We start from the raw sequence: 25,866 nt of genomic DNA, 5'->3' as shown, positions 1-25,866 counted from the left end.
TATATCTTTTGTTCAACAGCAACATGTATTTGAAAATAACCTGTTTGAAAATGAGTCAGACCCAAATTTTACATTCACGAGTGTGTGCTCATAACATACTTTATATGCTTGCTTTCAAGTCAAATCCAACTGCAAACTGCATAGACCCAGATCAGCTGTTACATAATGCACCAGAAAATCTGGGTCTATTCAGTCTGTTAGGAGTAATCATTGAAACAAATAATAATGACCCCAATTGGTCTGTACATTGTGTGATGGCAGATTAGGGTCTTGATGCTTGCAGTGTGACCTGACTTATAAGCAAGTATATATGGTAGGGAATCTGTCACAAGATTTGAAAATTGTTTTGGCTGTGCAACTTAGAGGATGAAAGGAAAAATGTGTAAATCTGGTAACCTGATTGACCCTATTTTAAATGTGTAATTCTGATTGACCCTATTTTATTGACCTTGACCCTTTACATTTTTTTTGCAATACACAAAAAATTGGTACCAACCGTGCCCACTTTTTCACATCCAAATCAATAACTTTATACAGGAAGCTTTCATATGAACTAAGACAAGATAGTTAAAAGAAAAGTAGTATTAAAAATTAGTAGTGACCTTCAAACTTTTTATTTTATTTTGTGAGAGTCATACCAGAATGACATATTTTGTGCCCTTTGATATTTTTTTGATTTTCTAATATTACCATATTGCAGAGCGTTTACAACAGGCACTCCACCAGCCCCTAGATACCACCACTCAGCAGTTGTTCATGATGGGAGCATGTTTGTTTTTGGTAAATATATAGAACTTCTTTTGTGTGCATGCTTTATAATAAATGTTTTAAAAGGCCAGCTCTTTCCAACATCCAACTAATCAAGAGCATTTAGTATGATAGAACTTTTACATTCAGTGTAAAACAATTAGTGTTTAAACTTTTATCACTTGAAATTCTACTTAAGATTGGACCACTCCAGTGGCCTGGTGGTTAGAGCATCCGCCTGGATGTGGGATGTTGTGGATTCAGACCCCGACCAAGTCATACCAGAGACTTGTAGAAATGCTATTGTAGAAATCGCTAGGCACTCAGCATTAAGAGGTTAGTGTTAGGGCTAAAGATGCCAGTAGGTACCCGTGTACCTGCCCAATAATAATAGCCTGGATAATAAAATGAACAACTAAGTACCCGTTTTAAAAAAAAGTTCAGATAGAGACAAAGAATAATGATTACAGTTTGAGGCTCATGTCATGTGCACATTTATTCATCATCACAGGGGCTCGTATGGTTGCTTCCAATTTACTTGCCATACATGTACTATATAATAATACAATCCTTTCTTGCACAACCTATTTAAGAATCAACACTGATATTTCAAGCTCAACCATCCTAACTTATTTCTATGGCCCAAGGTTCATGCACCATTTTTCTCGCAACATAAATGCACTTGTTTTGAGATCCTGATGACATTAACTGGGTTAATATCAAGTACTGATTAAGAAATATTTGATGAAATAAAATTTAAATATGTACTGTAATTAAAATAAAAGAAAGCACAATAGAAATGTCAGGTTTAACTAATGCCATTTTTGTCTCAAGTTTGTTGCCCTGGAGAGAGTGTTAGCTGTTCATGTCAGGGCCGCTGTTCGCATGTTTATTTACTGGACCTTTTTTATTACTGGTAGTGGGGAAACAGTAGACAGATATTTTTTGTCATGCAAAGGCAACACAAAACTTGGTTACCGTAACATGTACTTCTTATTCCATGTTAGGAAAAAATGAATGAAAGGGGCATATCTACAGAATTAAATTCTTCACTGAATTGTTTAAATATAAGGGAAAAAGATCTGTAATTATGGCATGTAATATATAGATTGCTCTCTTTATGCTCAGATTACGCTTTTTTGCCACTTATGTTAGTAATAATTATGCTTTTACTTTTCTTGGGGGTTGGCAGGTGTGAACCTACAACAAAGCAGTTGCGGTTCAGATTTAATACAATTTCCCTTTGATCGGTTACCCGAATATCTGATTGTTAGGACTGAAAAGTACCTGGTAGAAATTTCCCAAAATTCTGACATGTCTGTGACTGGGTGGGACATCATGCTACATGTCTGGGGCATGATGCCCCAGTACTAGACATCACTATCAACTGCAACATTGCAGACATCGTAGAGATATGACTGAATAATTTTTAAAGCTACATTAAAAATCCGAATCACACACTACTTAAGATTGTTACATCCATAATTTTCAAATTCATGCCTTTTAGATTTTAGCTAAACCACCATAAGGTCATTCTTATGGTATGGTCCTTTGTCCACCAGTTGCCTTCCATTGTCTGCTCACTGTTATTGTTTATAAGTTCTTAAAACCCATTCTGTTATCTCAGAATTTCCGAAATTTGGCTGAAAGCATCTTGACATGAAGCATTATAGATTGATTCAAATGATGCCACTCTGCCATCAAATATGGCCACCACTCCTAAAATTATAGAAACCTTCAAATTACTTATTTTAAAATACCATTTAGCAGAATTAGACCAAAAATGACAAAAAGTGTAATAGCACAGAGTGCTTTCAGAGGAGTATGCTAATGCTTTCAGTATCAGAAGAAATTAGAAGGGTAATTTTTGGCCCATACTCAGATCCAGTTGAAATGTGTATAGACAAAATGTCCTTCTCTCTTCCTTAAATATTTGTATGAATTTTTTTATCCATGACCATTTTTAATAAGAGCAATTTACAGTTAAATTGTCTATGGTTTTCTTCTCTGTTATTGAACCTGTATTTCATGGATTATGAATATGTAGGTTAAAAAGTTATTATCTCATATTGCCAAAAAATATATATATATCCTAAATTGTTCATTGGAATGCAGTGTGCATATCAGTCAAAGATAAGACTTCTAAAAGTTGATTTTAGTTTTGAAACAATGTAAAACTGATGTATACCAATGAATGCCGACACATGTAAAAAGAACCAAATGATATTCAGGTTAAAGGCTATTTTATTCAGGTAAAAGGCTATTTTATTCAGGTAAAAGGCTATTCATGGATACCTTTATATTCTGTACAAATTTAAATTTGGTTACCGCATGTAGATAACCTTAATTTTTAAAAATATTTCCAATTTTAGCACATAATAGGTTTTTTATAGCCATATGTGACATGCCTGTGATGTCATATCAAATAATTGCCAGAAATCAATTGCAGTTTTAAGTTTTACAAATGTTGATACATATTTTGTCATATTATCTGATCCACAATGTTTTTGAATTTTTTTGGACCAAATTGAGTTCTTATAGTACCTACCCCTTTTATCAAATAATAATTATCTGCCATCAGATATGTCCAGTAACCCTTTTGTACAAATAATAATGATCTGCCATCAGATATGCTCAGTTACCCTTTTGTACAAATAGTAATGATCTGCCATCAGATATGCCCAGTTACCCCTTTGTACAAGTAATAATGATCTGCCATCAGATATGCCCAGTTACAAAAAAAATGAAAACATTTAAAAGCTTCTGCTCTGATTTGCCATAAAACTTCTGTCATAAGGGATTTTCAGATTTGGCTAAAGGCTTTTCAATACTATACAATTGATGCTGATGTTCCATCAAATATGGATGAAGATTCAAAAGCTTGTGGAATATTGAAACAATCAATTTCTAACATTTACAGTTGACAGTATTAGAAGAAATTTCTACAGAAAGCTTCCTACTTACCCAGATTTCTTGCCAGTCTGATCTTGTGTTTGTCTGTTTGGTCAATCTCATCTAGGATATTGAACTCCAACCCACTTCAGCCTGTTGTTTAAATTTCTGTGGTCTGTCAGTTGCTAGGTCTATATGGGTACATCCATTTAGTCCACAATATTGACTCAAATGAAGTTGTGTTGGATAACTTAATAAAGCTCTGTAAATTTCATTCTCAGAATTTAGAGAAAAGAAAATTGTTTATAATATAAATATTAAGGATTAATTCAAAGTCAAGGTCAATATTGTATTGGCCTACTTTATGATCACACTGCCAAATGAAACATTCATGAAGCAAATATGTATGAAAAATGATGGTGAATATGTTTAGCAATGTAACTAACTCTAATATATTGTAAATAATTATTATCTTTGTTACGGGGGTGGGGGGGCTAAATAGGGGATATCCACTCCAACTTTTCATCCGACAATGACCTATTGCAGAAAAATGAGAATAATTTTACAATGAAGGTACAAATAAAAACAAACTAATGATTTTTGTAGAAAGCATACATATGAGATTTTGACTGCGGCAATCAGGTTAATTCCTGATGTAACTGGTGGTCTTTATACTGAACCAACACTGCCACCAACCCCTAAATTTTACAGTCATTTTTGACAGCAAAGAGCTATTTTGAATACTTTCCTATGACAAGGCAGCTAAAAGAATCTGTATGTGCCTTATGCATGAATAAAGTTCACTAGTACTATAACAAATTAGCATACTTTTCATCATCCCTCAACCATCTAGATTTTTAGATATTTTCCTCTGTAGCAGACACATGTAAATACGTAAGCCAAGGTGGCTGCTCATTTGCAGCCCAAGTTACGCATTTGATCTTCAATGCTCATCTAACTGTGACAGGCAGTCACCAACAAGCCAACCCATTTCCAAGCCTAACTCAAAGTAAATCTAAACCACATTACAGATTTAGCTTCAGCATGAATTTATAAATGCTAGGCATGTGATAATGAGGTTCATGCCTTCTATCTTAAAAAATTAGGGAGGTGTCAAAATACGAAACTATCCAGTGAGACCTTAATCCAACTCAAAAATATATTAAATAATTATTATCTGTGTTACAGGGGGCTATACAGGGGACATCCACTCCAACTCAAACCTGACAAACAAGAATGATCTGTTTGAGTACACATTTGCTACAGGGCAGTGGGTAGAGAGGAAATTCGAAGGAAGGTAAATACATTAAAATAGATACAAGGAAGCATACATTATCTGAGGAATACATGTGTCTCAACACCAAATGACAGGCAGGGACCTAATGCTGTAACAAAGCTTTCATAGCTAATCATCGAATGCAGTTATTTTCTTCCAGCCTGACAACCATTGGTTTGCCGTTATTAATTAATCTGATAGGAAAGGTCAAACAATGTTTCCCATATATTAATTATTTCACAAATTCTTCACGTTCCATTAGGAATTGTGTTGTATAAAGATAATAAGTAATAGAAAATGGTAATTAGGACCATATTCTCTAATATTTAGCTGTAGACGTATAGGATGGCCATCTTCTGTCATCTATCATCAGTCTGTTAGCATAAGTTAGTTGTTATTGCTACTTCTGCTAATACTAAGAGGATTACCATGAAACCTTGCATCACATTAAAATGAAAATAGTACTGCTCACATTTTCTAAATAGCTGCCATAGCAACCATTCTGCATGAATAGATGTCCATTTCATCATGGGGATTGGACTAAAAACTTTTTATGTTGTCCAGGTGGCCCTCAGTGAGAATGGCAGCCATCATGAAAATCTTGTTATTGATTCTCCTTCTAAACGGATGATAATATTGTCATGGCTTTTTTTCTAATGACTTTTTATGATGTCTAGCCGGCCATACATGAATTTGGTGCCACTCAGACATCAGATATGTTCAACACAGCAGCCATCTTAAAACTCTTATTTTTGCTACTTCCTGGATGGATGGTCATATCAGTATGAGGTTTTCACTGAAATACTTCATATGATGTCTTATTGGTTGTAAACAAAAATGGCGTTGATCTGACATCCAGTATGGCCAAAACCACACCTATCCTGTAAATATAGTTATTGCTACTTTCCAGAATGGAAAGTCATATTGACATGGGGTTTCACTGGTAAGCTTCTTGTGATGTCTAGTTGGTCCAAATGAAAATAGTACAAGTGGGACATCCAAAATGGCCAGTTTAGTGCCCATCTTGAAAATCTTGTTATTGTTACCCGTCCTGAATGTATGGTCGTACCAGCATGATGTTTCATACAAAGACTTCTTGTAATGTCTAAATGGTCCTAAATGAAAATTTTGTCAATCTGACATCTTGAAAATCATATTATCACTGCTCCTTCTGAACAGAAATTCATATCAAGATGACGTTTTCACCAGTAGAATTTTTATGATGTCCAGGTGGATCCAAATGAAGATTGTGCTGATTTCCTAACCAAAATGGTCACCATTTTGGCCATCTTGAAAATCTTGATATTGCTCATTCTCCTAGATAGTTGGTAATAGCATCATGGGATTTTCCTCAGAGGAAAGTCATATCGACATGGGATTTTAACCAGAAAACATGGGGTCTCGGGTGGTCTAAAGCACTTGCCATTACCAATCACTGCCATCTCACCTGTACATGTGGGTTTGAGTTTTAGACTTGGCCAATGTGGGTATGTGAGAAAGTTTGCTAGTAGCTTTCTCTTGGTTGGTGGTTCTTATCTGGGTAATCCTGGGTTCTCCCACCACCATTTTTACTGGCTGCTATGTATAGCCTATCATAGGCTGAAAAATGGCATTAAATCCAAAATGACAACCAGATATTGTCTTATAATATCTAACTCTATCTAAATTAAAATGGTGCAGGTTTGACCTCTAAAATTATCATTTAAGTACATAAGAATAATTCATGTGGATAATGATTTTTGCCAATTATTTAATGTGTTTCCTTTCTGTCCCATTAAAAAAAAAACAATGTAAATTTCATCATTATACTTAAGTACTTGACAAGATTTGTTTTGCAACATATATATGTCATAACATTTATGCATCAATAATAATAGTATAAATAGGTGAGATGAAATTATGTACCGATGGTAAACATGAAAGACAAAGAACCTGGCTGTTTGTACTATTAAATTACAATGCTTGAAAATGTCCATAATAGCTGCTGTTCCAAATGCCCACCAGAGAATGACCACTAATTGGCATCATTATGACACCAACATTGTAAAATTAATCATTAGGAAAATGACATAGTCCACATTGGCATTTTGGAATAATCTTTCTATAAAAGTGCATATAGGTTAATGTTAAATTAATATACAAGCCTCAATAGAACTGATTTAGAAAAGGTAAAGAAAAATAACGGAAATTAAAATGGCAGATATATTCTTGATGCTAACAACCTAAGGCCAGCCTAATCAGACATCAAATTTTGTAACCCAATGGATGACTGCTGTTACAGTGAAAGTTATTTGGGCTAAACAAGGGGGATGTCATTCAGTATTAGTCCATCTGTTACAGAGAAAGTTATTTGGGCTAAACAAGGGGGATGTCATTCAGTATTAGTCCATCTGTTACAGAGAAAGTTATTTGGGCTAAACAAGGGGGATGTCATTCAGTATTAGTCCATCTGTTACAGAGAAAGTTATTTGGGCTAAACAAGGGGGATGTCATTCAGTATTAGTCCATCACAAGCTGCCTGAAAAAGAAAGATCTACACACCTGGACAGCTTCCTCCAGGATGTGGGCCAGATAAAGACTTTTGAAGCCACACCCTATGATGTAATTTAATGGATAAACTGAATCTGGTATGTGGACCATATTTTTCCCTTCGTTGATCTGGATCGTGTTTTGATCAAACTCATAAATGTAAGATACCAGTAACTAAATTTACCTGGTAGATTGTCAAAAGCTCTACAGAAAAAAAACATCTTAATCTTTTTACCTATTCCAAATTTAAATGATGACCACCATCTTTTACTGCAAAGAACTCTCTGAATTTTCTTTAAAAGAAAAAGGGTTTGTATGGGGCAGTGAATGCCATCATGAGATCAGGACATAGTCTTGACTGCAAACTTTTTTTTCTAGAATATTTGCTCCATATAATTGCGGTGGTAAAATGGATACAATTATTTTTGTGGTGGAGAAATTGGTCTTGACTGGGCTACTAAATTTGCATTTTAATAGATAACAACATTTCCAGTCAAAAGTGTCACAGTGTCCACCTTTCAATCATTTGAATGTCCCTCTAGATGGACATGAGGTTTTCACCAAAAGACTTCTTATGGTATTTACTGGGACCTAATTGAAAATGATGCTGATCTGAAAACCAGTATAGCCACCATGTCAGCGTCTTAAAATCTTATTATCACTGAATGAATGTCATATTTACATGGAATTTTTGCTAATCTAATAACATCTGGTTTATCCCAAAAGAAAAAGGTCACAATGGCTACTTTGAAACACCTGTTATTGCTGATAAATATTCATCATTTAAAAGTTAAAAAGAACAGTTCTTATCTTGAATTCCTGGAAATACATTCAGGCCCATTGAGCATCATTCCCATTGAGGGACTTGAGTTACCCTGTGCTGTACTGAGAAAAGGTTGAGATAATGCAATGCAGCTTGTCTGTGTGTGCATTTGTGTGTTTTGCAATTCATCCTACACCATTCTTCAAGGTAAAGTCTTCAGACCATGGGATATGCAATTCTGGGTGGTTGGTAGTTGTGCAAAACTGCTCTATAATTTTTTAAAAGGCCTCTTGGGGTGGGTGTGTGGTTTTACATGTATGGGTCTATTCTTATCTACAGGGATTTGATTCTGATGGGACAGTTTTTATGGGTGGGTGGGATAAAGCTGGGGATCACAGACATAATGTATTTTGTAAATACTCTAGTTTGGCCTTCTTTCTTTTCAGGCTCTTTCATTATATATGAGATAATATTTACTTCTAAAAAGGGTCTTAATATGTTCTATTGATATTGATATCTATTTTAGGTACAACCACATACTTACACTCAGAGTGTAATGTATGGAATTTTGACCTAAAGATCCCATACTATTATCATTTTTGTTGCCTTGTGAAGCTTCTGTTTGATTCATACTTATTAGAACTGTAATAATATTTGATAGTTTGCAAGGTAACTGTTTACACATTTTAAATTATTTACACCAGTTCCCTATTTTTGCAGGTTTTGTATTAGAAAAAAAGTAATATACTTGGAAATTCTAAATCAATATTTTCTGTGCTAATTTTGAGTCAGAATTAGTTGTTTTTTTAAAATAGACTTCTTTACCTTCCCATCAGACCATGGAACTTTGATAATATTAATCTTATCACCTGGGGATGAATGGAGTCCCATGACAGACTATAATCATATCACCTGGGGATGGATGGAGTCCCATGACAAAGTATAATCATATCACCTGGGGATGGTTGGAGTCCCACAACAAAGTATAATTATGTCACCTGGGCATGGTTGGAGTCCTATGACAAAGTATAATCATATCACATGGGGATCCCATGACAAAGTATAATTATATCACCTGGGCGTGGATGGAGTCCCATGGCAAAGTATAATTATGTCACCTGGGCATGGATGGAGTCTCATGACAAAGTATACTTATATCCCATGACAAAGTATAATCATATCACCTGGGCATGGATGTAGTCCCATGACAAAGTATAGTTATGTCCCCTGGGCATGGATGGAGTCCCATGACAAAGTATAATTATGTCACCTGGGCATGGTTGGAGTCCCATGACAGAGTATAATCATACTGTTGTTGTTGTAGTTGTTGTTGTAGGATTTAACGCCATTTTTCAGCACACGATAGGCTATACATGGCAGCCAGTATTAATTATGGAGGAAGAAACCGGGAAATCACCGGAAAGAACCACTGACCCTCGAGAAGCTACTGGCAAGCTTTCTCACATACCCACATTGGCCGAATCTGAGACTCGAACCCACGCAGACAGAGGTGAGATGGCAATGATCCGTAACGGTGAGCGCTTTAGACCACTCGGCCATTCGGAGCCCCATAATCATACTGACGAGTAAGAAAGAAAGTTAAAGTTTATTGAACTCTTAAATTACAGGAAACCGGTTGCAAGAGCTGCCCATGGGGCTGCAGTGTATGGTGAGAAACTGTGGATTTTTGCGGGGTATGATGGGAATGCTCGTCTTAATGACATGTGGACCATGTCGTTAGTTGGAGACTGCAAAGCATGGGAAGAGGTAATAGTTGTTGAATCCTGTTTTCAGAAATGTTTACTAAAAATTTTGCAAGATTTAGGATTTATTGTACAGTCATGTTTTCATCTTAATAGTTGAAATTAGTTGTAATATTCAGGTAGTTCAGAGGTTGCACTAGCTTCTTGGTTTTGTTTCCCACTCCATATTTTTAATGTCACATTGATGCAGGGTGGGAATCATTTCTAATCTGTGTATTTTTGTACAATATATGAATTTTACATTAATGTGGTCTCTGGCAAGTTACAATGTAAATACTCTATCAAAAAGAATATGTACAAAAGTTAATTTAAGAACAGTCAATAATAGGAACTTCATGAAGTGGGAAAAACATGTATCATCTGTTTCTTAATTATTCCACGGTTCTCTATAATTTTTTCAGAAGACATAAAATGTATTCATCGTTTATGGATTTGCCTAAAATCCCCATCTAATCTTTACCATAGTTAAATGTGGTAGACAGAAAAAAATATAAATAGTAACTTGTATAGATTATTGTACTTCTGTGAAGAAAATATATATTTTTTAAAATTTTATGAACATTAATAAATTGATCACTTTGAATTCACTTTTCTTAATGGGATGCCAATTTTCTTGGAGGGCAAAGTAGCTACAGAGCATGAATTCATAGATTCAAGGATCATCAATCTTTCTGTGAAGACAGTAAGACCATGACAGTCTATAAAGAAAAGTACAAACAAAAACAACATTGTTTACAAAAGGAAAAAGACAATGGTTTACTCCAAAATAATGAATTTGCAGTTTCATTCTTGTATTTTAATATGTGCTTGTGTCTGAATAAATATCAGAAGACTTATTTCTTATTAATATTACAAGTAGTATTGATGGAATGTATGAATTTATGTTTGGATTTTTTGCCATATATTATTAACATACTTATTGACATACAGGTAATGGCAACATCATTGTTAAGAGTTTGTTTCAAGTTAAAGTTTTGTATTCATTTTTTTGAAAAATGTCTAATATACGTGCAGTTCACATACGGTTTTATGAGAAGCAATTAGTTTTTGGCCTACTTGGCAATGGGGCTGCCTGAGCTTTGGTATGGAGCTGGATCAGGTTTTCATTGTTCAAAAACCACTGCACATAGTTTAACTAAATTTCACAGGAAGTATTCTGTTATGAATTTTATTAACATGATGCTTATCCATTGTCTAAAGTATGGCTGCTGTTACTAAGAATAGAATCACGTTTCAATGACTTATTCTCAACAATTACTTTGAACAGAATGCATGCTGGCTTGAAGGCTTTTTGTACAAAGTATACTGATCTGCTTTCAACTACTGATATCACTAAAGGTATATCAGTTTTTAAGCAACTTTTCAGAATTTGACCAAATTGACAGAAAGTGTTCAGGCATGAAGGTCATTCCATTTTGTACAAATGCTGCTGGCTTCCATTACTAAAAACCTTCAAATGACATCTTATCAATGCTGTAACACAATTTTTCCAAATGTGACAGAGGCTATTTCGAATGCTGCCAGTCTGCTTTCTATTATGGACACTGTTACTAAAAATAGACTAACTTTTAAAATAATTTGTTTCCCAAAAACAGCTAAGAATATGATTAAATTTGGAAGAATGCATTCTGCATAAAAAACTTTCAGTTGTCTATTAATAATTCTGATCTGTCATGATATATGAATAAACTTAAGATAAAAAGTGGAGAACCCTTCAAGTAGCTGTTTTTATAACTAGGCAAAATTTGATGAAATCCTGAAAGAAGGCATCCTATCAACTCAGTTTTCAAGGTTAGTTAGGTATATGTCAGATGAACAAGCTCTGTCCATGTTGGGACTCTTGTTAAAGATAAAGATAAAATTCATGTATTTTCAGGTACAACAGAGTGGAGATATACCACCCACATGTTGTAATTTTGCACTGGCAGTGGCTCGAGACTCCATGTTTGTCTTCTCAGGTCAAAGTGGAGCTAAAATCACAAACAATCTCTTCCAGTTCAACTTTAATGAGAGAATGTGAGTTTGAAGATATTTGATAGATATTGATTATCTTCTATGTGTATATAAACATTATGTGAAATTGATCAATTGGGAGAAGGAGTTTGGTTAGCAAAGAGGGAGGGCATAATAAATTTCAGACATATAGAACATGTAAGTTTCAGTTCCCTGAGTTATTTATACCTATGCTGTTCATAAAACATGGGGATGAATATTTATAGCATCTATGACAAAGACATATTTTTCAACACGCATATGTGGAGCCTGTGACAAATAAAATGCTCAGTGGGCCTAAACAACAGAAGCATGTGAAAAAAGGTGTCTTAACAAATAGTTTTATTTTACTGACAACCAGCCATACATAATTTTATCTGCCTCTAGTTGATGATAGCAACATTTAAGATAACAAGTGGAAAAGAAAACTTTACATACATTGCTACAGATATTGTATTTTAGCATAGCTGCCAAGTGTTCCGTTTTTCCCCTATATGTCCCACATTTTTTACCTGAATATGGGTGTATGTTTTTCATGTGAAAAATCCGTTTTTGTAAAAAATTATAATTACAGATTTCCTTGCAATTTTCTGTTAAGAATGGGTGCTCAGTTCCATTCTTTGTGTAAATGTATTGCATGTATATAGGTATATTTGAGTTCTTAAATATGACTCTTTCATTCGAAATCGAGGCAATCTTGCCAGTCTTTAACCACCATATTGGATTGTGTAAAGCATGTTCTGCTATCACTGTATCACGTCTTTAGCATGTTGTAAAGGACAGCAGAAGATTCAGAATTTTCTCCAGCAAAGAAAAGAAAACAGAACTGGAAGAACAATTATGCCCTCATGTTTACATTTGTGAAACTATCTTTTAAAGGTGAAAATTTCCATTTTGCAAATTGTGTAATTGTATTTCGCTATTGGGCATGGAGGACTTTCAACATAAAACGGCACGAAAAGCTAATAAACATCAGCTTGCTGCTTCATCATCAGTAGTACAGCCTGAACTTGCGGAGTTTATAAATAGCAGAGAGAACCTTAATATAATTTGATTGGAAAATTCATTTTGCTAAATTTCTTTGATAAAGGAACCTTCCTCTTTCAGATGCTAGTGATGCTGGCAATATATTTTGCACACTTTTTCAAGACAGTAAAATTGCAAAGGATTACTCATGTACTAGAATGAAAACAGCTGTCTGAGTTATTTTATGTTAGGACTTCTTTCTTTACCACACTCTAATGCTGATTGTGATAAGATTATTAGTTCAGTAAAAATGACAATCAAGCAGAATTCAGATTCAATGAAAGATGGTTCATTGGAATCAGTAATGATTGAACAGGCACGGTGTGGAAAAGGCTTCTACAAAAAGCCTGTATCTGATGGCTTACTCAGAAGGTGCAAGAGTGCAACACATGCATCTTGGATCTTAAATTATTGACCAATTTATTGTCCAGCTTTACTGCTGTTTATAGATGTTGCAAATAGTTACATGTGCATTACAATTTTAAAATCAGTATTTTTTCCTGAAAATCAGTATGTTTTTCGCAAGCAGTCAGTAGTTTTGTACTTTAGGCTTGGCAGCTATGTTTTAGCTCATTGAAAAGGATCAAGACAAACTTAGTAATACATAGATTTTCGTTTGTATATAATATTATCTGGTTGGTGAAGGGCACTAAGTGAGTGTTACTTTTGTGTATTCATTGGCATGTGAATATATCAAGACATAGGTATCACATGTACATAACAAAAGTGTCGAAATGTTGTATACTTGTAGAGGCTGAAGTCAGAATGAGAGTGGTCTCCCCATGATTATAGTGATATCTAACCCTGCAATTCATAAGTGAAGGCATTTGCTCGTACCTGGTCAGTACTCTTCCTTAACAGACCATACAGATACATTTCAGTTTGTGTCTTTCTCCGTTTTGAGCAATCCTTACAAATTTGCTCATCATAGGTAACAATACAGTGGATTTAATATGGTCACATTAAAGATTTAAGCAGACTGAAGATGTTCGTCATAACTGCATGACTTGGGGTAAATGTGTATAATCTACACTCATAGGACAGATGTGTATAATCTACACTCGTAGGACAGATGTGTATAATCTACACTCATAGGACAGATGTGTATAATCCACACTCATAGGATAGATGTGTATAATCTACACTCATAGGACAGATGTGTATAATCTACACTCACAGGACAGATGATTAACCATTTAGCTTAAGAGCTGTCAGGGCATGCAAGAGAGCCACAAACTGCTCCACATAGGCATGCAAGAGAGCCACAAAATGTTCCACATAGGCATTCAAGAGAGCCACAAACTGCTCCACATAGGCATGCAAGAGAGCCACAAAATGCTCCACATAGGCATGCAAGAGAGACACAAAATGCTCCACATTGGCATGCAAGAGAGCCACAAAATGCTCCACATATGTTGCTGTAGTCAGCAACTTCTTAACATCACAGTTGCTTGAGGTCAACTACATTACTTAACCACATTAACATTAAGAAATAAGCTCTGCTACCTCCCAAATCACTCCCTCCCAGAAAGACACACAAATTTGTTTTTCTCATTTTCTGCTATGGGCTCAGAGACATAGAATAGGCCTGTACCAGCCATCTCTTGCTTGCTGTCCTAGCTGCAGACCAGTCCAGCCAGCCATCTGACTGACCCTTTGAGGGGCTATATGACCAAATATAGATGTTTTGGGAGTCTCTTACCACAAATCAGTAGACAGTTTTATCAGTAATGTATAAAACATTGTTCTTAAAACTACCCACCCCAACAATTGACAGATGAGGACAACTCTCACAGTGAGTGTTGGGAAACTTTGATTTTCTATCTAACTCTGATTTTACCATGAAGAGGACAGAATTCAGTTTAAAGGCAGCCATGGAAAAAATTGATTGGAATCTGACTGTCTAATTGCTCTTTTTGCGAACCTTTGGCAGATGAGGAAAATTGGCAACATTTCCAGTTGTCTCTTGGACAAAATCCAGGACCTTGGTAATTCTACAATTTTTATCATGGAAACCTGCTACAGATATCATATTCTGCATGCTGGTAATGCACACATTTGGACATATACAACATCAGCATTCAGAGTGTCAAAATGAACATTTTGGCAGTACAAATATCTCCTCTGCTGTTGTAGAAGGTGGATCACCATGTGTGGAATTATGGTGGAGATGTCGTCAGTGCTGGACTTGGCATCATTGGTAATTTTTCACCAGGCAGAAAATGTGGGCATCAGCATGCATGGGAATTGATGGCTTGCATAGCCAAAATCATGAATAGGGCAGTGCATCTTTCCATGGCCAACACCCTTAACAGCTTCTAATCTCAATTTAATACAATGAGGCACTTTTCTGCATGTGTTGTCTCTGAAACTGCATTACTCTTTGGCCTGACACTCATTCTTGTTTGGTTCACTGCTGTTCTTCAGTGGAGGTATAGAGGAAATGTAGAAGCAGGCAGCGAAAAAGGTGCTCCACCAGCTCTTCATAGCCTCTTTTCCTTTTTGAACCGAACATTCTCTGTTACAAGAGAGAGATGATCAGAGGTAGATGGATAGGCAGTCACGTTCTATTCAGCAGTGGCAGACTTGGCCACAAATCTATTTTAGATTTCAATGGACTTTTTAGTCTAGGAACTAATTTAATAAAAATTTTAAAAGAAACAAAAGTGCCAGTGACTGACTTACCCTACCGCCCATAGAGAATCTTACAGTTGGTGCCAGAATTCTCCAAACTTGGGTCAAACTTTTTCTGAACAACAAGTGGATAATCCAAGTATCCTTGGTGGGGTTAAAAATTTGGTTTTTCTAACCCTCTTCCCTGTTGTGTCCCCTTCAATGACAGATTCCAACAGATCCCATGAAGGTGGATCACCATGTGTGGAATATGGTAGAAACATCATCAATGCTGGACTTGGCATCTTTGGTGATATTTCACCAGGCAGAAAACATGGGCATGAACATGCATGGGAATTGATGGCTTGCATAGCCAAAGTCATGAATAGGGCAGTGCCTATTTCGATGGCTGTGACCCTTAATTTGGCACACTTAAGAGCTTACTTTCAAACCACCTTTCCCTAGGTTAGGTCTTGCAGATTGGAAAATCCCATGTACAACATTATAATTAAAATGCAGTTGATAAGATATTGTTTATTCAAAACTTGCTGCCAGTAGTAAGTATTCACATTATGAGTCTTTCCATGATTTTTGTTACAAATTGAAAATGATAGATTTTGAGAGTGTACCATATGAAATAAGGGATTGATAAATAAAAGAAACTGGGGGCATTTATATAATACAAAAATCTGGTACATATAAATGCTAAGTAAAGGTACTGATATGTTTACTGTGTTAAGATTATAGGGTGTGAAACAAGCAGAACAGAAAGCATTACAAACTGAGCACAACTCCCTTGCACCATCTCTCAGTTTTTGAGATTTGCCTATGGGCATGTACCATACAAACATGTATTAGATGATGTTTTGTATGATTTTAAATCACTTAAGATCACCAAATTTAACAACGATTTATAATATAAAGATATTCGTTCACATTTAATAGTCAAATGTTTGAATGTCCTGTCCAAAGATAACTTATGTCAAACTGTAACATAATACAGTACAATGTCATGAAGCTGCATCTTTGACTGCTGCGGAGTTCTTTTGTATATGTGTGACACACATAATCTCAAACTTTTATTCATCAGATGGCTAACGTAAAATTTCTGAAACTTTTAAATTAATTTATGCAATAGACCACATTTAGTATTATTCCACAGGTTTCTGATATTCCTAGGGTCACATGTTTGATGCCCACCCAACAGCCAGGGTTGGCTGCCTTGCTGTTTCCTTGTGAAATATACTAAGATGTCATTTCCTCAGGATGATATAGCCAAATCAAGTGATAAAAGAGCTGTTAAAACCAACCAGCAATTTCATACCAAGTGTCACTCGTATAATGTTGATTATATTTCAGTCCATTTTTCTCACTTTTTAATGGAGATGTGTTTTAAACATACAGGTGGACAAGAATCTCAACAGAGCACATTTTGCGAGGATCACCCCCTCCCCCAGAAAAGAGATATGGCCACACAATGGTGGCTTTTGACAGGAATCTTTATGTGTTTGGTGGAGCTACAGGGCAAACATTACCCAGCGAACTTTACTGGTGAGTGGTCAAAGATGTGAATAAATATCAGGGAATCGTGTTTAACCCCAATTTATAGATATACATCTACTGTCCTATCTTATTACTGTCAAGATGTTATGTTGAAACAAAATATCAGAATATATTGTCATATGATCAATGTAATTTTACATTTGTGCCGATGTAATCTTTGTGCTCACAAGCACTGGGCAAACATATAGGTTATTCAGGGCTCAAACTGGGTGGTTAAAAAAAAATGAGAATCACTGTTTGTCTTGGAGATATATATCCCTCTCAAGTTTATGGCATGCTCTTTACTCCAAGTTACTATGTGTAGTTTGTATTTCTAATAATAGTTGTTTTTTATATTTAGTTCTATTGGCTGTGAAAAATAAAGGGACAGAACTCATATATTAAAAAGGAAATTATAGTCATAGTGGTTATCTTCCTTGATATTGTTGGACTACTTCAGTGTAAAATTATTTCAATTCAGAATGCTCCTATAAGGTACACTTTAAACAAGACATTATAAGAAAATGTATAGCACTGCAGTCTTTAATAATTTCATGCCCAGAGTTGAGCATTTTATTGTGGATCATGAAATAGCTTTTTTTGTTGTTGACCAAGGTAAGGACAAGCTTTATTGATATTTTAAATCAAGAAATGTATGTTGTTTGCTTATGAAAATTTCATTTATCCATTACATTTTACTCACTTCCCCTTCACACTCAACTTATCCATTATATTCACCCACGATAAGGTAAAACATATTATGATGTCAGACCTGTTTACCCCTACTGATTCTCTGTATTTTATATGAACAACTCAAAATGAGTCGTCTAGCCAAGACTACTGAAAATGACAGAATTGGCAAAAAATGATGTTTTATTGTTTCATTCCACTTCTAAAATTTCTTTTCGTTAAAATATTAATTGATCATTGTCAAAGAATTGCTTATTGAATGGTTCCTGTACAAACTGGTAAACTATCTGCAGTCATTGCTGGGAGTAATTGGCAATTGGTTTTCTTTAAATGTGGACCAATGTCATGTGAAATGAAAATTGGAAGAAGTCAAAAAGTCAGGTGCTAGCCAGAAGTTTCAAAAGATTGATACAGATATTTGGCCATATATAAAACAGTCAAACAGAGGAGTTCATTATGTTCAGTGTGGTGTGTGTGAATTGAATTTTTGTGTAGCAAATGGTGGTAGAAGTGACGTACAAAGAAATGTTGAGTGCAAATCCCACAAGGAATGGGCCAAAATAAAAGACACAAATACGTCTATGTCCTCATTCTGTAAATTCATTTAGATTCCGACAGTGACGAAATGCACATTATTCGTGCTGAAGTGACGATATATCAGCTTTTGGAAAAGTTAAACTTACCATTAAAACTGCTGATTCATTAACCCAGGATTTAAAACTGCTGATTCAGGATTTAAAGAAATTGCAGAAGGGAAGGTTAATAATATAGTTAGAAAAGGTAGAGTGATACTGGTTTTAGGAAAAGGAGTTTCTTCTTTGGTAAAAGAAACAGATAATTATTTATTCGTCATGAAAGACAGTAAATGTATTTCTGGGTGAAGTTTCTTTTTTATTGCTGAACTATTAACTTAATAGCTATACTACTCATAGTTGTTGAAAAATATGGACAGACTGCTTTGAACTAGTGATGTATCCACAAAGGAGTAAACAGGTCTGTGTTATTGTTGAGAAAAACATGTTGTATAATTGAATATTCTTGTCATTTTATTACCTTTAAGAAATGAAAGAGAACAACAATTAAGTTTTAAGAAAACCAAAATGCTTCAACTCTCAAACTTGTATTCATACTGACCTTAAAGGAATTTAATTTAATTTAATTTTTTTCATTTTATTTTATTTTATTTTATTTTTATTTAAATTTAATTTAAGTTTTAACAAAGTCAGCCCATTGCTTTTTTCTTCAGTTATGATCTTGATTCTCAGACATGGTCAGTCATTGAACCATCTTTGGACAGCCAGGTAATAAGAATGATTTCTTTTTTAACAGAACATACAATTCTCAAACTTTATAATATTATTGGTTGTGTTACTGTTAATTGTGTTTTACCAGTGACATCTTAGCGGAGTTGGTGAAATACATACAGCTGTATTTGCAATAGTAAAGCCACTTACATTCTCAAAAACATAGATGTTTTTCCCTTTTTATCATATTTATGAAAATTCTTGTTGAGAAATGTTATGTTATATATATTTATAATTTTCTTTTGTCACACCAAAATGGCTTCAGAGTTACGATATATATATTCACTTGTATGTTGTCTCCCACTACAGTGTTGACTCTGATTTTGCATAATGCAGATTAGCAAGTATATAGTGTACATGAAGATTTTCATTGACTTTACTATAGCAAATTTTGATGTTTTACTAATAAGTACAACATATGCACAGATGTGTTAGAATTGATATTTTTATGCATCCACTTTGAGAAATTGTATATATTCATTTTGTTGGTCTGTCAATTATACATTATTTGCCCATATAGTAGCAATATGTGGGAAAAGTATCAACTTCTTCTCCGTGGGTTCCTGGGATGATGTCAGAGGTCAAATATATAAAATAATTTATCTTTGGTCACATTTTTAAATCCAAAATATTATATGCTTAGCAAGAAGATGCATTATATTTGTCAGATATTGGATTATGACAACTGGGTCACTGTCTTTGGGTGGGTTAATGAATATGAACAAATACAATTCTAACCCAGCTGTGAATAACATAATGTGCTGGCAGATCAGGGTGTATGTTGTTTATTCTGCCGATTGCTCCTAACAAACTGCTTATACCCAGATCTGCTTTGCACATTATGTGATGGCAGATCTATGTGCAGTTTGCAGTTGGACTTATAAGTGAATATTTTTTATAAGTTTCGGGTAAAGGGGTTGTTGTAATATGAAATCAAAGGCATAAAGATTAGCAATACTGAACTTTTGATGTACCTCCAGTTTTTTATGCATAATAGTTGCTCTAGTTTTTTTATGTTTTGGAGTTAAAATTGGAGGAACAAGGACTGGGAATATCCACTATGGTAAAAAAATTAAAATGATGCTAAATTAAACTCTCCCAGTAATGAAATATGCAGAACTCCATGCAACCAAGCCTGAAGTGCAAACTTCCTTTCTAATACAACTTTTACTCAACTTTTCTGTCTAGTTCATTTATCTGTTTCCTATTCGTTTCTTCCTCCTTCACCTTTTTTTTATATCATGCACAGCTAAAAGTCTTGAAGTTTATATATTCTTTTGTTTCTTTTATCCTTTTTTTGAAACACTTTTAAAATATTTCTTCTGTTGGCCCATCTTATGGGTTGATGGCAGAGTTTTTCAGTGTCTTTCCATTTCAGAACCATATGTGCTTGCCAGACCATGTAAACTATATGTCCTTGGCCCAGAGAATGGAGCAAATAAAATATGGTAGGCTAATTAGTGGTTATGGGAAAGTTTGTTCAGTGAAATGGTGAAATAATATATCTTGGTAAGCAGACAAAATGATGGCTGCTTACATTGTAGAAGATAAATGTTCACCTAATTCGCAACCATGAACTTTTCACAAAATGTGTTGGGCAAGTTTTATGAAAGCCACTTGATCAAATTTCTCAGCTGAGCAAAATCTTGACTAGTTGAGGATGAGTGTTGAGCCTGTTTTATAAAAGTAGGACCAGAGCTGCCATTGCAGCCCAGTTATGTGGGACCAGAACTCCATTGCAGTCCAGTTAAGTGGGACCAGAACTTTCACTGCAGTCTAGTTAAGTGGGACCAGAACTTTCATTGCAGTCCAGTTAAGCGGTTCACCACCTAATATTGGCAGTTTCTTCCAAGTTCTTAGATCCATCTGAGCTAGCAAAAATAGATAAAATAAGTTGTTAGAATTTGTTATTTTGCTGTTCCAAGTTAAAATGTTTTCTCCTTAAGGTTCCTGCTGGGAGACTTTTCCATGCATCAGCTGTGGTTGCTGATGCCATGTACATCTTTGGTGGTACAGTGGACAATAATGTTCGCAGTGGGGAAATCTACAGATTCCAGGTAGATCTCATGTTTAGAATTATCAGTATGTTGCGGGTAAAAAGATCATGTCATCAAATATTTGCCACATTATGTAAATTAAAATGTAGGTCAGACAATCTAAAAGGTATGTTGGTAGGGGGGGAAATATCTTGTACATGTAACAGTACAGATTGTCTTCCTTCTTGCTAATTGGTTTATGCATGGCAAACTTTCCATATATACTCTTTTATCTTATAAATGGGTCCAACTACAAACAGCATAGACCCTGAGCTGCCTTTGTATAATATGCCATGAGATCAGGGTCTGTGTTGCCTGTTCTACTGTTCAGTTCTATCAAACTGTATAGATCCAGACCAGTTGACATGTTATGCAATGGTAGATCTGGCTCATTGTAGTTTGCATTTGGATCCAAGCAAATATAAACAGTAACAATGGATAATAAATTAGTACATTTTCTTTGAACATTTTGTGCAGTCTTAGTTAAGTGTATGGAATTGTTTAGATATCATTGGCAAGAAAGATATAAAAAGTGCTGATCAGATGCTTAAAAAGTTTTGATAACTGTAGTTGGACCCAAAATTTGATGTGATTGTGAGGAACAGCAGGTATGTATTTGAGTTTTGAACTTAAACATAGTGTTGTCATGGATGTAATATCAGTATAGTTGTAATAATGAAGGTCAAAGCTTGTTTTTAATTTCAGTTTTCCAGCTATCCAAAATGCACACTTCATGATGATTATGGAAGACTCTTGGAAAGTCATCAGTTTTGCGATGTGGTTTTTAGCTTGGGAAATGTAAGTCAGATGATTTTAAATTTTACAGCTTTAGATCATAGAAAGGAAAATTATTATGGAATACTCTTGGAAAGTCATCAGTTTTGCGATGTGGTTTTTAGCTTGGGAAATGTAAGTCAGATCATTTTAAATTTTACAGCTTTAGATCACAAGGAAGGAAAATTAAGTTTAAATTTGAAAATCTCAGCATATGTTAAGTGATTTCTGTTGGGTTCAGTGTAACAATGTGCTGCAATAAAATCCATGTTAAACTGTTGACAAATCTTTGATGTCATTGTGATGCCATGAATCCCCCTGTAATGTAGTGTAGTGGAAAATTTTGGGTTGTTTTTGACAATATTTTCCAGAGTGTATTATAATAGGAATAACAATCGTGTGTTTGTGGATCTTTGGAAGTTAATGGTCATTTTAAAGTGAAAATATCTGTATTATCATCTTCTTTGATGTGTCACCAAATTAATGTAAGTGGACATGGTGTAAGCTAAGTGGATCTAAGTGTCTAAGGTCAAAATGGATCTCAAGAATGTTAATGGTCATTTTAATGTGACAATATCTGTATTACCAGCTTCTCAGATGTGTCACCAAATTAATGTAAGTGGACACAGTGTAAGCTAAGTGGATCTAAGTGTCTAAGGTCAAAACGGATCTCAAGAATGTTAATGGTCATTGTAATGTGACAGTATCTGTATTACCAGCTTCTCAGATGTGTCACCAAATTAATGTAAGTGGACATGATGTAAGACAAGTGGATCTAAGTGTCTAAGGTCAGGATGGATCTCAAGAATGTTAATGGTCATTGTAATGTTGTAAATATCTTGTGTATCTGGTACCAACTCCTCAAAAGCTGTAAAACCAATTTTGACCAAATTTGGTAGAGGGCATCCCGGCATATAGGCCTTTCATCTTTTAGTTTGCCTGGACATCAGACCAGGTGAACTTATGGTGTGGCTCTACAGTCTCCTTGCACTATATATTGTCTTTCTTGCATTCATCAGCAATTGCTTGTTATGACTCTGGAGTCTTTATTTCTGGTTCTGTTTTGTCCAAACATGGAATCTGGGTTAATACCATTAGAAAACATCTCTGATGAGTTTGATAATGGTTGAGATCCATGCATATTAACACATTAACCCCTGGAGCTTTTTGTCATTTTTGCCTGAAAATCAAGTAGGAAACACATTTTGAAAGCTATTTCTGAATAGACTCAAAAACACCAAATCTCTGGTCATCTTTCAATAACATACTGCCTAGTTGTGTTAGAAACATCGTTTTTCATTGGCTATTTGACTCGCACATGAACAGAAGGATAAAAGTTGGAGTTTTTGTTATAGTTTTTTTTGGTGCTAAATGGAGCCATTATTTTTGTATGGAGACCACTCTTTATTCCAAATGACCATCTTATCCTACTTTTTGCAAAGGCTCATCTGTCCGTTTGCAGTTTATACCAGTTTGCCTTAGATCTGAGACCAAAAAGTCCCAAATCCGGACACAAAATCAGATTCCGACCACAGGCGAATTTTGTGTTACAAAGAGTCAGGTCCAAAAAATGAGTTTTTTATCTGTATTTTGTAGTGCAACTAGATATTCCAGATTATTTGGTATCATTGTAGAGCTACATCTGTCTACCTTTCTATAATACCACCCACTTTAGTGTATCATGCATGACCATGACGCTACAGAGCTCGGCAGTAGGCTACTACCTCCTGCCCTGTTGAGTCGTCGCTAGTGGTTAATGAGGTGATCTTGCACCAGATTGACCAATCTTTTAACACTTTTGAATCCATGTTTCTGATTCTATTTTTATCAGACTTAAAATATGGGCTTATGTCATCAATGTCTTGGATGGAGTTGATATTAAATCCATGCCTATTAATGGGGCAATGTTGGCTGACCTTGTTACCACTCTGGAGGCCAAATTTCTGATCCATCTTTAAATACTAGGTATATGCTTATGTTATCAAAATCTTGCACTTTTTCAGTAGCAAGCAAGGTCGACACAGTTTGTGAGGTGATCTTGCATCTGATTGGCTGAACATGTTACCAATCTCGAGGCAATATTTTTATCCAGTTTTGTTCAAAGTTGGAATGTGTGTGTGTGTGTGTTTATCATCGAGATTTTGTCAAATGTGATGATGAGCAAGATGCATGCATATTAAAGAGTTGATCTTGTATCTGATTGGCTGAGCTTGTTGCCACTCTGGAAGCCATATTGTAATAATGTAATCTTATATCCAGTTTGTAATCCAGTTTTTTTCAGATTTGGAGTAGATCATTAAGATTTTAGGCTATCTCAGTAATGAGTGAGATCTTGTGTAATGTCATCTGAACTTATTATCACTCTGGAAGAGATGTTTGATCTGTTTTTGATCAGAATTGGAATATGGGCTTATATTGTCAATTCTCAATGAACACATTGTTGCTTATACATTTAGAGGGGACATTGTTTAAAGACCTTTGAAGTTATGATGGTCAGCCTACCATAAAATGTTGGCACCATTGCATTTAAATGATGACTTCTCAAAAATCACTGAACAGGATTTTGATAAAAGGCATCCTGGTATAAAAACCTTTTAAATTTTATAAATGAAGCCTTTCCATCAGATATGGACATCATAAAAGAATTAAATATAAAAACCTTTAAATGACTTTGTCTCAAACAACCTCTAAACAGAATTTGAAATTTTTTTGACAGAAGGCATTCTTACATCAGCTTGTATATATACCCAGAGTTTATACAGCTAATGCTAATGTGCTGTCAGAGTTAGAAACAAAATTGAAAATTGGTCCATAGAAGTTGACAAAATTTCACACAATCATCCTGGCATAAAGCCTTTCAAGTTTGCACCAGGGTTTTAGGCTTTTAGAGTTACTTGTAAGCTAGGTGAGTGACCTTAGTCCCTCTTTGGCCTCTTGCTGATAAAGGTTTTTATTTTCATTAACAATTTGTTTCCTATATTTTTATTATTGGTTAGTCGGTATAACATAACAATAGTAAACTACATGGCACACCAGACATACTTAAGTAAATACATAAAATTGCAGAAAAAAATTAAGTTGTATGCATTCAGGTGAGGATTTTATTGATACTTTCATATTTTTCCACATTTTGTTTACTTTTTTCCAGGCACTAAAGATACATGGTATATAAGTAAATATTTGTATAGTGGATGTATTCTTGCTATATTCATTTGGAGGGAGGGTTGAATAATGTATAGTAAAATATTTCTTATGGCTGAAGGAGGAGTGGCTTATTTTATGTTGTTCTTTAATGAAGTGTACATGAATGTATTTTGGACAGAATGGCGTGAGAGTACCAGCTCATATGGCCGTTGTTGCTGCCAGATCACCATGGTTACGAGAGAGAATTACATTGGCCAAATCACAGGTGAGACATAGAATGTAGAGGATATACACGTCAACAGTTGTAATTTGTGCAAAACGTATTCCCTCAGTTTGACTGCAAGGACATGTAATATGAAGAAATATTTATACATATGCCATACCAACTTTTTAAGCATTGGTCTTAATTTAGTTTTCCAATCTATCATTCTTCTGCAGATAAGTTTTGTCCATTCAGAAACTGCTCATTGTGTACAAAACCCCCTTCAGTGAAACTATCAGGATTCTAGTTGGGGAAAATAGCGAGTTGATATAGGATACAAATCTATTGTCAGATCATGTGCCAGCAGATCGTGGTTTATGTTGTTTGTTCTGCTGATCACTCCTAACAAACCGCATACACCCAGAACTTTTGGTGCACAATGCTAAGGCAGATCTGGATGTGGTTGGGGGGGGGGGCAGTTGGACTGGACTTACAAGTGAGCACATATAGTATAGTGTACTGACAGTACTTGTTCTTTGATTTGAATGCCAACATAGGAAAATAAGTAAATCT

General features: G+C 35.0%; 1 protein-coding gene across 2 annotated transcripts in view; it reads left to right on the top strand.

The window, feature by feature from the left end:
• The window catches only part of LOC149775730 (leucine-zipper-like transcriptional regulator 1), an 87,168-nt gene that overhangs the window by 15,453 nt on the left and 45,849 nt on the right, over positions 1-25,866 (top strand). For both annotated transcript variants that reach the window (XM_089943732.1, XM_089943731.1), the window contains exons 4-12: positions 701-780; positions 4,828-4,936; positions 9,836-9,974; positions 11,847-11,986; positions 17,006-17,152; positions 19,080-19,134; positions 21,084-21,194; positions 21,879-21,971; positions 25,270-25,356. In XM_089943732.1, coding sequence (XP_089799858.1) covers positions 701-780; positions 4,828-4,936; positions 9,836-9,974; positions 11,847-11,986; positions 17,006-17,152; positions 19,080-19,134; positions 21,084-21,194; positions 21,879-21,971; positions 25,270-25,356 — 961 coding nt within the window. The remainder of the gene's footprint in view (positions 1-700; positions 781-4,827; positions 4,937-9,835; positions 9,975-11,846; positions 11,987-17,005; positions 17,153-19,079; positions 19,135-21,083; positions 21,195-21,878; positions 21,972-25,269; positions 25,357-25,866) is intronic.

Source organism: Sinohyriopsis cumingii, chromosome 19 (genome assembly GCF_028554795.1).
Source record: "Sinohyriopsis cumingii isolate HCF-2022 chromosome 19, ASM2855479v2, whole genome shotgun sequence".
NCBI classification, from domain to species: Eukaryota; Metazoa; Mollusca; class Bivalvia; order Unionida; family Unionidae; genus Sinohyriopsis; species Sinohyriopsis cumingii.
This window is presented reverse-complemented; position numbering and strand designations above follow the sequence as displayed.